A 13972-nucleotide genomic window follows, 5' to 3' on the forward strand; every position below is an offset into this window, starting at 1 on the left:
CACCGCCATTTAACCAACGACGCCGCCATCGAAGAATGCCATAGAGGAACCGATCCGGAAGGGAAGCCTCTGCAAGTACGTCGCAAAGGCCAAAAGACCGACGCCGGCGCGTTCAGATAAAAAGTCCGTTTTCGAACGGATAGAGTGATTCACGTTGTCATCGGGGGCAACGAGAACGGAGGGTCCGCTCATGGGCACAAACGACACCTAAACGAGCTATATCAGGCCATCAACTTTGTGCCCAACTCAGGGATCCCCTCTGCAAGCATCCCCGACATGACTATTGGAAGAAAGGACTACGAAGGGGTCATCGCCCCTCACAACGACCCGCTCGTAGTCAATTTAGACATATCCAACCACCTGGTCAAGAGGTGCCCGATTGACACAGGCGCATACACGAACATCATGTTTAGAGAATGCTTCCTCGGCCTCGGCTTTGAAGATCAAAGACTTAAGCCCCTGCACCAACCCGCTATACGACTTTTCCGGGGCCTACCTGTACCACCGGGTCAATTAGGCTCCCGGTGAGATTCGGCGAAAAGACGTCAGCCAAGAACGTCCTAGCCGAGTTTGTGGTCATCGACGGCTCGTCCGCATACAACGTCCTCATAGGCCGGGTCACCCTAAGCGAGGCCGACGCAGTGATGTCCATCCGGGCCCTAACACCGATGTATGTCTCGGACCGGGGGAAGCGCATAAGCTCGTCTCCAAAGACGAGAAGGATGAGGTGATCAACGTCCGGATAGCCGCCCGAGGATGCAACATGCAGTCCCTCAAAGAGGCGAGAAAGTCCGAAAAAGGGAAGAGTCCGTCCTTGCGGCGGGAGGGCGACCAAATGGATACAACTAGGGGCCGACGAGGAAGTGTGCTCGTAATGAGCCGATAGGGCATCGGTAATCTCGTAAGAATTTATGTAGCCGCGGAGGTGTCCAAAATATCTGTGGACACCCCAACGCATGTTTTCACCTAATGAGAAACCATCAAGCCTTCGATCAAAGCGAAATTTTCCCATCGCTTATCTATCGAGAAACACGCCGCTCACACCGTCATACCGACAAGAGCGGCGGTCTCCATCAAGAAATTAGCGCCGTCGCAGTCACCCCAAGTAGTAGACGCCACGGCGGTCACCCCAAGAGGTAGACGCCGTCGCAGCCACTCCAAGTGGTAGACGCCACGTAACACGCTATCGAGAAATGTACGCCGCTCACACCGTCATACCGACAAGAGCGGCAATCTCCATCAAGAAATTAGCGCCGTCGCAGTCACCCCAAGTAGTAGACGCCACGGCAGCCACCCCAAGAGGTAGACGCCGTCATGCAGCTCACTCCAAGTGGTAGACGCCACGTAACACGCTATCGAGAAATGTACGCGCTCACACTTTGTCATACCGACAAGAGCGGCAGTCGTTGCGAAGAAATACAGCGCTGTCGCAGTCACCCCAAGTAGTAGACGCCACGGCATCACCCCAAGAGGTAGACTCCGTCGCAGATCCTCCAAGTGGTAGACGCCACGTAACACGCTATCAAGAAATGTACGCGCCACACCTTTGTCATCATACCGACAAGAGCGGCATCGTTGCGAAGAAATACAGCGCCGTCGCAGCACACCCCAAGTAGTAGACGCCACGACGTCACCCCAAGAGGTAGACTCCGTCGCAGTCACCCAAGTGGTAGACGCCACGTAACACGCTATCAAGAAACAGACGCTCACACACCATCATACCGACAAGAGCGGCGATCGTTATGAAGAACTACATGTGCCGTCGCAGCCACCCCAAGTAGTAGACGCCACGGCGATCACCCCAAGAGGTAGACGCCGTCGCAGATCCTCCAAGTGGTAGACGCCACGTAACACGCTATTAAGAACCAACGCCGGCTTCCCCGGTCAATCCAACAAGAGCCATCGCACATTACACTCGCAAAAACATTCAAAGTGTCTTGGAAGCGTTGAAACACGGTTGAGATACGCACTCAAAAAACGGCCCGCCAAGCCGAGGCGAAAACAAGAAGGGCGCTCAATTAAGAATACAGGAAGACAACTCTGATAGAGATGAGATAAAGACCACGGCCAGGCCGCAGGCGAAAGAAACGAATTGTTATTAGAAGATAAGTTACAAGATTTACAAGTGAGAAGAATACAGACGACGGCCGTCCCCGCGGGGATAATCCGAGACACAACCTACTAAAAGTTGTACAAAAAGCAAAAGCTACAGTTATACCAAGAGATAGCGGGAAGGAAGAGAAGAGCTGAGTAATTGGCCCACGAACAAATTGAAATCGATCACCAAACTTGTTCTCATCAAGCGAGACATGTTAGTGAGGAGTCAAACAGATCTGTCAGAACTTGCTCTCTTAGGCCTGCTGCTGCCTGCCATCAGTATCGGCGGCCGCATCTTCCCCAGTAGGCAACCCAGCAGCTTCTCTAGCAGCCTCAGCCTTGGCCTCGGCATCCTCAGCTGCCCTCATCCTTTCGGCCTCTTCCTTAGCCACTCTAGCCCTCTCAGCAAGAGCCGCTTTCTCCGCGGCCGCCTCCCCCTCCATCTTCGCCTTCGCCGCCTCTTTGGCCGCCTCCACCGCGGCTTTCTCCTTAGCCTCGACTCTGTCATCAAGCAGCACGTCGAACCTGTCCCACGGGAAGGAGCCATCAAGAGGAAAAGCTCCCCGATAACTTCCCGGCAAGATCTTCGGCCAAGTCCCGAACTCGGCGCACGATTTGGGGAGCATGACGGTTTGGAGCATATCGACGTCCGCCTCCTTTTGCTTGATGATGGCCTCTTTGCCACGAATCGGCTCGGCTGGGCCTTAAACATGCCCCCGTATTGATCCTTCTGCTGAGACGAGAGGTCGGCGCGCTTCGAGCAAGGCTACATTCCTCCAAAGCGGCTTCGCGGCTTCGGTCGCCGCAGCCTCGGCCTTAGCTCTCTCGGAAGGACCTCCTTTCGGCGTCCTCCCGAGCTTTCGCTCGGCCAAGAGCGCCTTCTCAAGATCTCCCCGAGCTTCGCTCATTATGGAGACTCGGCCGCCGACGCACCACCGCTTAGTGGCATTACACTCGAAACGGCTCGAGCAATGACCCTCTCCCCGCTCCTTGAGGCGAGCCCCGTAGCCACGTTCCACCTCGCCAGCTCCCCTAATCGCTTTGTGCCTTCCTCTATAAGGGGGAGACGGAAGCCTTCCAGGGGAGGAACGGCGGTGGTATTGGCCACCAGCTGCCGGGCCGGGAGAAGGAAACCTTCGGGATGAAGAATTGACGGTGGCGCCCGATCGCGAGCTGCGCGCAGAGAAAGCCCACCGCCCGCCGCCCAACGTGAGCGATGGCCGATCGCGGCCGATCTGCAAAAATTCAATTAAAGCATCGGTATCAACCGACTTATCGGAACACCTAATGGCACGGCTAAGTTTAAGCCACGGGATAGACGGATACCATGTCGGCCTTCTTGGCGGAGAAGGCACTTCCTTGCCGGCGAGAGAAGCCGTCCTTTTCCTCCTACGATATAGGGGAGATCCCTGCGCATCGAGTCCCCCTCATCGGGAATATCAACAATCTCCACCTTCTTAGGGAGAGGAGGACGGAGTTATAACCGGTTTCGACGCCGTTTTCCGCGTCCGACGCACTACGCCGCTAATCACCCGGGCCTGCGCCTCCTCCTTGCTCAAGCCCTTCAGTTGAGCAAGATGAAATTTTGAAGAAAATTTGAGAAAATGAAATTAGTGACCAAAATCACGAAAAAAGCGCCTATTTATAGGGAAAAAGCCCATAATAAAGGGCCAATCGAGCACGACCCATGAAGCAACAACCAATCAACGAGCAAACACGTGTCGAGCATGCAACCACGGAATGTCAATCGTCGCAACGCTTAAACGTCAATCAATGCAACAGTGACCAAGCGTCTTCAACACGCCCGTTCACATCCCTTCAACTATTCATTTTCCTCAACAAATTCCTAGGTATCCGGTCTCCGCCGCCACCCGATCAACCAAGCTAGGAAGCACCGGCGGGGGCAATCAAAATCAACCGACTCTCGGCCTTGGTCACGGCCCGCGTCATATTCTTTTCCACATCGAGTGCCCTTTACGCATCCATGTGGAGGGGGGATATGGTATACGGCACGGCCTAGCAAGAGCCACGCCGATGCACAAGAAGAAGCCGACGCAGAAAATTTCTAAAAATTACTTGTGCGAGATACATGCTCAACGTACATCGGAGCCATACCACGGCATGACTACGGCTGGGGCAAATTGATGGGGCATATTCTGCACCGCTGACCAAGTCAACACACCGAGCAAGGTCAAAGATATCCACAACAAGTCAACGACTTAGATAGCCTAGCCGATGCATCCCATCGGCTCCACACTGGTCCCGGCGTGACAACCTGCCAGCCGGGACACACAACCGCGTACTCATATCCAAGACCCCTCGGCGGCGAGTCAACATTGTCCGCCGGCCTGCCATAGGTCCCTCGGCCGAGGGGTAGATCGATCTTTCCACCGCTAGCCACTTGGCCACTTGGCCACTACGTGACAAAAGGTGAAAGTCTATAAATACTCCTCAACCTTCATTGAGGAGAGGATCTCACAATTATAACCTAAATACACTATTCATCCGTAATATCTCCTTATCTCTCTACAATACGCATCTAGCCAAGTAACACGCCTTAATCCTTTAAGTCTACCGACTTGAGCGTCGGAGTGAGTACGCTGCACACGCCCAAGCCCTCGCCTTCGTTCATTGTTGCAGGAGAGGCCGAGTGGGACGATAGGAGCAAGAAGGATTCAGCTCAAGACATTATTCTACAAGCCACGGGTGGTAACTAATCACTGCTCTGGAATTATACCCGGAACAGGTAGAAAAGTCCACATACTATATAAATGGACTCTCTAAACAAACATCCTGTAAACTCGTCGTTTGTCTTATCATCATGTATCTCATATCTGCAAAGTCATAAAAACTTCATAAGAGACATGTAAATGAATAATTATTTATTTAACAATAGAATGCCAAAATATCAAAAGTCAAAGCATTTTTATTGATAAACGTATATTCATCGACCTAAATTAACAAATAATAATGCATAGCTTATTCAAAACAAAAAAATATAAATACATCTAAATTGCTATAAAATAGATAGATCAATAATCAAGAAAAATATTAGCAACATCTATGGGAGTTAGTGGAAAAAATTAGGAAAAATTCATACTTTATAATAAAGACATATGGATGTCTCTTCCTATTCCCTTAATAGTGAAAAATAAAATGAGTAAATTAAAGTGTCTTAATGGGGTTAATTATATCAAATTATTAATGATATTATTTATATGGTTCATGACTCTAAGCTTTTCACTATGTTGATATTCCATTAGTCTTAATGTTGGAATTGATGATGATATACACAATTAATTTAAAAATAATGATATACTTTAATTTTCTTTAACTTATATGTTACAAAATATATAATGATACTTTTGTAAAGAATTTTAGTAAATTTAATATTTATGTGAAAGGGTTAGTGTATTAGTTCTACATGGTTGTGAAGTGACATCATACATAGCTAAAAAAAATGAAAAATCTCATAAATTAAGTACCCAATATGCTTTCTATTTTTTTTTTTTTTTGAAAGAAGTCTTTTAATATTATTGTATAAAGGATAAAAGAATCAAGGGATCAAAGTGTACGTGTAATGGCGAGATAATCAATACTACAAATTAAGATATTATGAAAATGCCACATGAAATAATATTTAATGGTTATGAAAATAGAAAATCTCATTAATTAAACACTCAACATGTCGTCCAATTTTTTATTTTGAAGGAATTTTTTAATATTATTGTATATGAAAATGTCAGATGCAATAAAATTAAATGTTTTTAAGTAGTCTTTTAACTATATTGTATAGGTTTAATCATGATTTTATGATTTCAAAAAAAATATTAATAAACCTTATAGGTTTTAACAAAATAACTCTAAAATAACCTTAATATTAACCAATATAAATTAATAGAATTTAACTATGATAATCCTATATGACAAAAAATTTAATGTGTTAAGTTGCTTTTTAACTATATAGTATAGATAGATAAATAAATTTAGTACGGAGTAGTAGACTAAAATGTGTAGGAATTAATGTGTGAGTTGTGATGTGTATTTTAATTTAATGCTAAAGCCATGTGGATTTTAATTTAATACTAATGCCATGTGTAATTTAATTTAATGCTTTTATCTAACCTTTTAATTAAATTGTATAGATTTTATTACTACTTGATCATAATCTTGTTTATGTGTGCGTTTGTAGATCTAATTTTTCGTATCATTATGGACATTATCATTAATCATGGTTTTGACTTTTGATGATGCTTTAGTAAATGTGGAGCAGGCCCTGACTTTTTCCCTCGTTATTTTTTTGGGTGTGATACCGATAATTGGAGCAACCTTTTTCATTACTAGCTGTTGTATCACGCGCGGTGCGCGCGATACCCCAAGATATTATTATTTACAGGGTTTTGCCTTATTGGCTTATTCTTGTGACAAATTCGAATTTAGCAACTATTTAAGTAATAAAGTAATGAGCAACACCGTAAATAGGTTGAAACTCCTACAACGCCACATCGTATTAGGGGAGAAAAACCTTAAAGATGATGTATAAGCATGTACTCCCTCCTATCCACCCTTTTTTTTTCCCCTTTGAAGTGGGTACGGAGATTAAGGGTGGGGAGTATAATATTGATAAATATATGAGTGGGGTTTGGTAATTGGAGAGAGGTATGAATAATTATGATTAAATATTAATAAAGGAGATGGGTGGGGTTTGGTTATTGGAGAGAGGTAGGAATAATTAGAATTAAATATTAATAAAGTATATAGTGGGGTTTGATGAGTGGAAAGAGGTAAGAGTATAATATTAATAAAAACTTTCTCAAAAAGGAAAGGGGAAGAAAACCTGAATAATACGTTTTAGGAAATAGGGAAGAAAAGAGTGAATAGGAGGGAGTATTAAACAAACAATTTTTAAGTGAGTCCGACCCACTCATTTACAACTTATCTTATTCGCAGTTAAAGTGTCCGCATATACAAAAATTGAATGCTCAAGCTCAAATATCCAAACAAGTTGGGTAATCTTACAAATGCACTTTTGTTTCTCACTTTACACGGTGAATGTTTGAACAAAGATGGCGAAACAAAAGATAGGAAATTGGTTATCCTTACAAGGAAGAGAACACCTACCATAAAACGCAAGCGACTCGGCTAACTCTCATTCGCAATTTGTCCCCAATCCTCTACAGTTTTATTTGAGTTATAATTACCTTATTATTTAAGGAAAGTCAAATGCAATGGAGGTGAATCTTTTTAATATGCAAGCAATACCTCAATATATTATTATTTGCGAGTTCTTTGCTTGGCAATTTATTTTAATTTGTTCAAGTTTATTAACAAGAGTTCACCGACGAATTAATGAAATACATGCATTTTCCACCTAGTTGGATTAAAATATGGCAATAGTGTACCATTAGAAATTCAATACGAGTATTTAATAGAATAAGAAGTGAGGTCAAATTAGCTGTCCTACTACCGGTTAGTTACGTAATTAAGTGTTATAAATTAGATGATTTGTATACAGATTATTGAGAATAAAAAGTTGAAAAGTTGAAGGTTTGATCAAAATTTCAAATTTGAGACGGTACTTCAGATTAAGAATATTGAGAACAAAAGTTTAAAAATTCGGCCATGCTTAGATCACATACATGATTTGAATGGTATCACAGAAAGAAAGATAGTTATTTGCAAAATAGGATAAATGTTGTTTAGCTCGTCACAAAACACAACTCCTCACCGTTGGTGGCATCTCGATCATTGCTTGGTAACATAAGATCATTGTGTGCAACAACAATCAAAGAGGTACAAACAATATCAAGCAGATTTAACTTCAAAAAGACACTTGACATTTTTACTAATCGGAAAATGGAGTGGGGAAATGGCTGAGGCTCTTCGGCGAGATGAACAATAAGGATCAAGCTTATGAGAATGTGGGCGTAAAGCTTCAAGTAAGTTTGATCTTTGAGTTGGTAAGCACGGAGTTATTTGGGTTCGGAAAAGTGAGCACCTCCACACAAATTCTTGTTTATTAAGACCGTCTTAAGTTATGATGGATACTTACAACCATTTTGAATAAAACCAAATAAAAGGAGTGATGTGAGATATCTTGAAAAACCCTCAATTTTTATTCTTACTAGTTTTATATTGTCGTACGACGACTTGTAACGTACAACAACTCAACTACTCAGAAATGGTACGCCTTATTAATTGGGTAGTCATCAATTCAAAGGAAAAATGTACTATACCAAAAAATTTGTAGTTAATGTGAGTCATGTGACAATACTATCCTTGTACTTGTATTTTATTTTCAGAATTTTGATGCCGTCGAAAATACAAAGCCATTTTGGTTTGGCACAGTAAATTACACCCTTGGATTTATGAGTACCTATTAATAATGTAGAGTAATAAAGTCAAACTAGGTTTGTGACCCGTGAAATTTGTTAGGGATAAAACTATCATTTAAATATCCTGACGTGGCATCGTATTATCAGCAGAAAGGAGTGGCAAAAGCATGGCCACGTGGAGCACATCAGTTGGTAGAAGAGGGAAGAGAGGAATTGCTGAGGTGGCGCACTATGGACCGCAGGATCAAATAAACAACAAACACAACATGGGCCAAAAGGAAGAAACCCACGTGCAAGAAAGGATAAGAATTTTTTTTTTTTGAGTTAAAGACGTGGGTAGGGCATTATATTAAATCAAGATCCGCAAGAGCCATAATAGCTTGCGGAAAATCAGAACCAAGTACAATTTCATCACCCTCTGTCTCGCACATCCTAGCAATAAAATGTGCCACTGTATTACCCCCACGCTTAACATGAGATACATTACTAGACGAAAAAAGATTAAGTGAAATACGAAGGTCCTCTACACAAAGACCGAAAGGAGTTCTCGCAATCTCAGGATTCTTTACCGCCTTTACCAAGTTTAAGGCATCGCTTTCCAAGGTGATATTTGCCATTCCTCTCGCCAGTGCTACTTCTAAACCAAAGATGGCCGCTCTTGCTTCTGCAACCTCCACCTCCCACTCTGCCAACACACGCTTGCTGCCCACCCAAATAATTGTACCAGCCATATCGCGTGCCACTGCTCCCAAGCCCACTTCGCCATTCCCCATAAGGTGTGCATCTGTGTTAATTTTAAAAGTCCCAGCTCGCGGAGGAGTCCAAGAATTCCCGCCCACATCAGACACCAACCTTGATTTGTAAAGTTCACTGTTCGCATACGCACGATAGTCCGCAACCATCTTAGTGAAACCTGTGAACACAAAATCCGGCAAAGGAGGGGATTCTTCAAACAAACTCTGATTTCTTACAGTCCATATTGCCCATGCTATAGTCAAAAACCGCCCTCTCTCATCCTCCTCAAGGTGCTTTAAAACCCATCCGACACGATCAGGCCAAGTTTCCCCTACAGCCTCATTAATCAGTTCGCCAAAACCACTCTCTTCCCACCACTTCCTAGCCCATTCGCAATAAAAAATAGCATGGTCAATATCCTCCTCCTCTTCCGCGCAAAAGCTACATCTTGGACTCGGGCAACAATGTTTAGAGTATAAGCTCTTCTTCACTGCTAAAATATTTACACACATACGCCAAGTGAAGTGGATGAGTTTTGGAGGTACCTTTAGCTTCCAGATTAAACGCCACAAAGCCGATCGCTCATCCTCCGCTTCATTGTTTGAATCTGGCAGGATAAGAATTTAGTCACCAAACAAACTCCTATTTTGTAGAGAAGTTGACCTGGTATTCCGCAACAGACGCAGAGGCAGCTTCCAAACCTTAAGCTTTGACTCCAACAGCTATAAAAGGACAAGGAGAATAGTACTGAAGGCATTCACGAGATCATCAAGCAACACTATACTCTAAAAAATCCATCAGCAATTGACGATAATTATCTAGCAACGTAAAAATTGTATTTCCTTACTTGGGCGTTTTTACATCGATTATAGTGCAAAGTTGGCGGGATTCCGACTCCCCCCGCGGTTGTTCCCACACCGGGTTTTCCGCGTCACCAAAAATCTCTCGTGTCATTCCTTTGTTTATATTTTCCTTCTTTACTTCATCGCATATCCACTCTTTAAATTAGTTATAATCCAATATTAACCGGCCGTAGATCAATCACTATCACTCACCAATTAAATAAATAACTCGGTAAATTTTTACCAAAGCAGTTTGGCGCCCACCGTGGGGCATAGTGATCACTTTCTATAGCCAAGCCTCGCGAAACCGAACCAGCCATTACAATGTCTGGAACCAGCCAGAATCCTTCCAAAGCGGCGGTAGTATGTCATCCCTATCTTCTGCGGCAGAATTACTACGCATCTGCAGGAGACCAGTCGGTGCATCCCAAAGATCCACCAAACGATCTCTGCCAAAGATGTCGACGACCGAGCCATGCCCCAACCTCGAAACCACCGCAGATTCCAAAGGCAACAGTGCATCCAAATCGATCCAAATCCAAAGCAGGAAAGCACCCCAAGAGAGAGAGGCGAAGCAAGATCCGAAGCCCGACCCAGAAAGCTCAGCGCAGAAGTTCTCCGGCGAGAGGTCCCAAAGACTCGATCCGATCAGGTGATGATTCGTGGGATGGACATTCTGCGTCGGGCCGTTGAGGATCCGAGGAAAGACAACCGAGAACATGATGGCTCAAATCGTGACGGCATCGATCCAAACCAAAGATCGCACCAGAGGCTCCAGCCAGAACCAGCGGTGGAGGATTGGGTCGACCAATCCCGTCAGAACTAGTTACCAGGCTGGATCTTGCAGGGGTAGCACCCAAATAACCAATCGAGCCAAGAGGATTGGGATGTCTGTCATTTGATAATCCACCCATCCAGAGCAGACAACATGTAACGCTTTGTTTAGCACCCCTTCTCCTCGATCGACCTTCCACCCTTTTTAGGTACCCCCGCACACCAGACACCAGGATGGCAGTCTGGACCTAATGCAGCAATTCCATCCTGCAACCAGTTCACCAGTGGAGCCTGGATCGAAGGATTACAGCAGACACCAGGATGGCAGCCTGGATCCATAAGCAAGATATAACACCGGTAATTGGGTCACCCAAAGACCAGGCCAACTTCACGGGGCACCACAGCTAGGAGGTACACCTGCCGGTTCCTTCCCGCCTGTTCTAACCCTCTTGCAGAGCGGTAACTCGCCGAGCAAAGAATACCGGGAGCCGAGGGAGCTAATGTATAGGATACCGGGCGTAGCCTGTCCACTGGAGAAAGCAACAAATATAGCTACGCAGACTCACCTTTCGTGGATGATATAGCTCTAATCGGTGTTCCTAAAGGATGTGTGCCGCCAGCTATGACACTCTATGACGGGACCACGATCCACTTGACCATATCAACCACTACAAGCGAAAAATGATGGTGATAACAAAGAATCGGATCTCTAAAGGAAGCTTGCATGTGCAAAGGTTTCGGATCAACACTATCAGGAGCAGCCCTGCAGTGGTTCGTTGGCTTACCGAACAAGAGCATATCCAGCTTCGCCGACCTAGTCAATGCCTTCAATCGCCATTCGCAGCAGAAAGCCGAGAAGCGGACCGGCGACCTCTACCTAGCTAGTGCAAGGGTTTGAGAATCTACCGTGATTACTTGAACCGGTTCAACAAAGAGAAGGTGTCAATTCCGAGGTGTGATATAGCAACCGCTATACAAGCCTTCCGCCGAGGGCTGCACCAGGATTCACAGCTATACAAGGAACTAACCATGCATCCATGCACTACCTTTGAGGAGGTGCAATCGAAGGCGATTGCTGTCATGAGGCTGGAAGAAGACTCTGCGCCTGTAAGAGGCACTTATGATTCAGACCCGATCCGAAAGGCTCCGGTAGAAGAAGAGCGAAAGATCCAAACCCTACAAAGCAGACGTGAATAAAGTTTCGAAATTTAGAAGGAAAGTCCGGCGGATCCGCCTCCGAAAGTAAGTGAGTATGGTTTCACTACCAATCTTGCAGACTATTCAAAGCCTTGAAGGAGCCGGGACGCAGAGTCGATGGCCAAAACTTCCGGAAGGAAACCCCGGCGGCGAGAGACACAGGCAAAAGTGCGAGTTCCACTACAGAACACTCACAACACCGATGAATGCCACTCCCTCGGAAGGAAGTCAAATTTCACTATGACGAACCCGGATCATCTCCTACCCAAACACAACCCGAGTAAATTCGGCGGATCGGTTCGCCCTCCCCCTCCTCCTCATTGCTCTAGAACCGTGAATGTCATTACGGTGGATCGAGCTATGTGGGCCGACATACTCGGCGGCTAAGAGGCATGCAACCAGGACTAAGGGAGACAGACCGGAAGGCTCCTGCAGGTTAACCACCAGAATCGCCGTCACCACCTTCGACGAAACAGACGCAGATCTACTCCCAACAAAGACCACGATGCTCTAATCATCACGCTTCCTATAGGAAATTGCAAGGTGAAAAAGATCCTGGTGGATACCGGAAGCTCCGCCAACTTGATCATGATGGAAACACTCAAAGGAATGGGATTCACCGAGAAAGATCTAGCAAAGAAGGCAATTCCCTTGGTTGGTTTCAAATGGCGAAAACAAAGCACTCCCTAGGAGAAATCATCATCCCAACCTACGCCGGAGGTGTAAACAAACAGGTAAGGTATCTGGTTATTGATGGGCCCTCTACTTACAATGTAATCCTTGGCGGCCCCTGGATCCACGAGATGAAAGCAATTCCCTCAACGTACCACCAATGCCTGAAGTTTCCAACACCTTGGGGGTGCAAGAAATACGTGGGGATCGGAAGAAGCTAAGGATTGTTACAAGGTGGCTCGAAGCCGACAACGGTTCGCCCGCATAGCAATTACAGAGCCAGCGCATCCAGGACGAGTACATTGAGCCTCAGCAGGCAGAACTAGACGAAGTCATCCTGGACTCGCTGCATCCAGAACGAACTGTTCTCATTGGATCTGAGTGTAGAGGTAAGATTCGTGAAGAACTCGTTCGGTTGTTGAGAACTAACATAGATTGCTTTGCTTGGTCACATGATGATATGATAGGGATAGACCCAAGTGTGATAACTCACAAGCTAAGTGTGGATCTAAGCTATAAACCTGTGCAGCAGAAAAGAAGAAAATTTGCTTCTGAAAGAAACCAGGTTATAAATCAAGAAGTAGATAACCTGCTTGCTGCAGGAAAGATTCGTGAAGTAAAATACCCAGAGTGGTTGTCTAATGTGGTAGTAGTCCCAAAGAAGAATGGCAAGTGGAGGGTCTGCGTCGTTTTCACGGATTTAAACAAAGCTTGCCCAAAGGATCCATTCCCTCTACCACACATAGACGCCATGGTAGATGCTACTGCGGGCCACGAGATGCTGACATTCCTGGATGCCTGGAGCGGATATAACCAGATAAAGATGCACCCCAAAGTGACCAGGAAAAGACAAAGTTCGATCCGAGAGAGGTATCTATTGTTATAATGTCATGCCTTTTGACCGAAAAATGCAGGATCTACCTATCGAGGTCTGGTGAACATGATGTTTAAAGAACAAATAGTCCAAACTATGGAAGTATATATAGACGATATGGTCGTCAAATCGAAGCAAGCTTCACAAAGACCACCAAAGACTGGCAAAACTTTCAATACCCTCGAAAATACCAAATGAAGTCAATCCTACGAAGTGCACCTTCGGAGTATCCAAAGGGAAAGTTCCTAGGGTACATGGTGACCCAAAGGGGGATAGAGGCCAAAGACCGAGCAAATAAGAGCAATTCTGCGGCACTGAATCACCGCAAAAAACCAAAAGACGTCCAAATACTGACCGGAAGAGTGGCGACCTTAAATGATTCATATCCGTATCCTCGGACAGATGCAGGCTATTCTATGATATACTCAGAAAAAGCCAAAGATTTG

General features: G+C 45.1%; 1 protein-coding gene across 1 annotated transcript; it reads right to left on the reverse strand.

Annotated features, from left to right (window-relative positions):
- Positions 1-8776: 8776 nt before the first annotated feature.
- Positions 8777-11122, reverse strand: LOC141636938 (uncharacterized). Its single transcript, XM_074446762.1, has 3 exons — positions 10977-11122; positions 10776-10900; positions 8777-9774 (listed from the first exon to the last, which is right to left on the reverse strand). The coding sequence occupies exons 1-3, from the start codon at positions 11120-11122 to the stop codon at positions 8777-8779; spliced, it is 1269 nt and encodes a 422-aa protein (XP_074302863.1).
- Positions 11123-13972: the final 2850 nt, after the last annotated feature.

This window comes from Silene latifolia, chromosome 1 (assembly GCF_048544455.1).
Source record: "Silene latifolia isolate original U9 population chromosome 1, ASM4854445v1, whole genome shotgun sequence".
Classification (NCBI taxonomy): Eukaryota; Viridiplantae; Streptophyta; class Magnoliopsida; order Caryophyllales; family Caryophyllaceae; genus Silene; species Silene latifolia.

Excerpts from the sequence above, each read along its gene's own strand:
- LOC141636938 (XM_074446762.1), bottom strand. The coding sequence starts at position 11,122 with ATGGATCCAGGCTGCCATCCTGGTGTCTGCTGTAATCCTTCGATCCAG. Across the intron at positions 10,901-10,976 it reads GTACCTAAAAAGGGTGGAAG|ACATCCCAATCCTCTTGGCT; the intron begins GTCGATCGAGGA and ends ATCAAATGACAG. Across the intron at positions 9,775-10,775 it reads GGTTCTGGCTGGAGCCTCTG|ATTCAAACAATGAAGCGGAG; the intron begins GTGCGATCTTTG and ends TTATCCTGCCAG.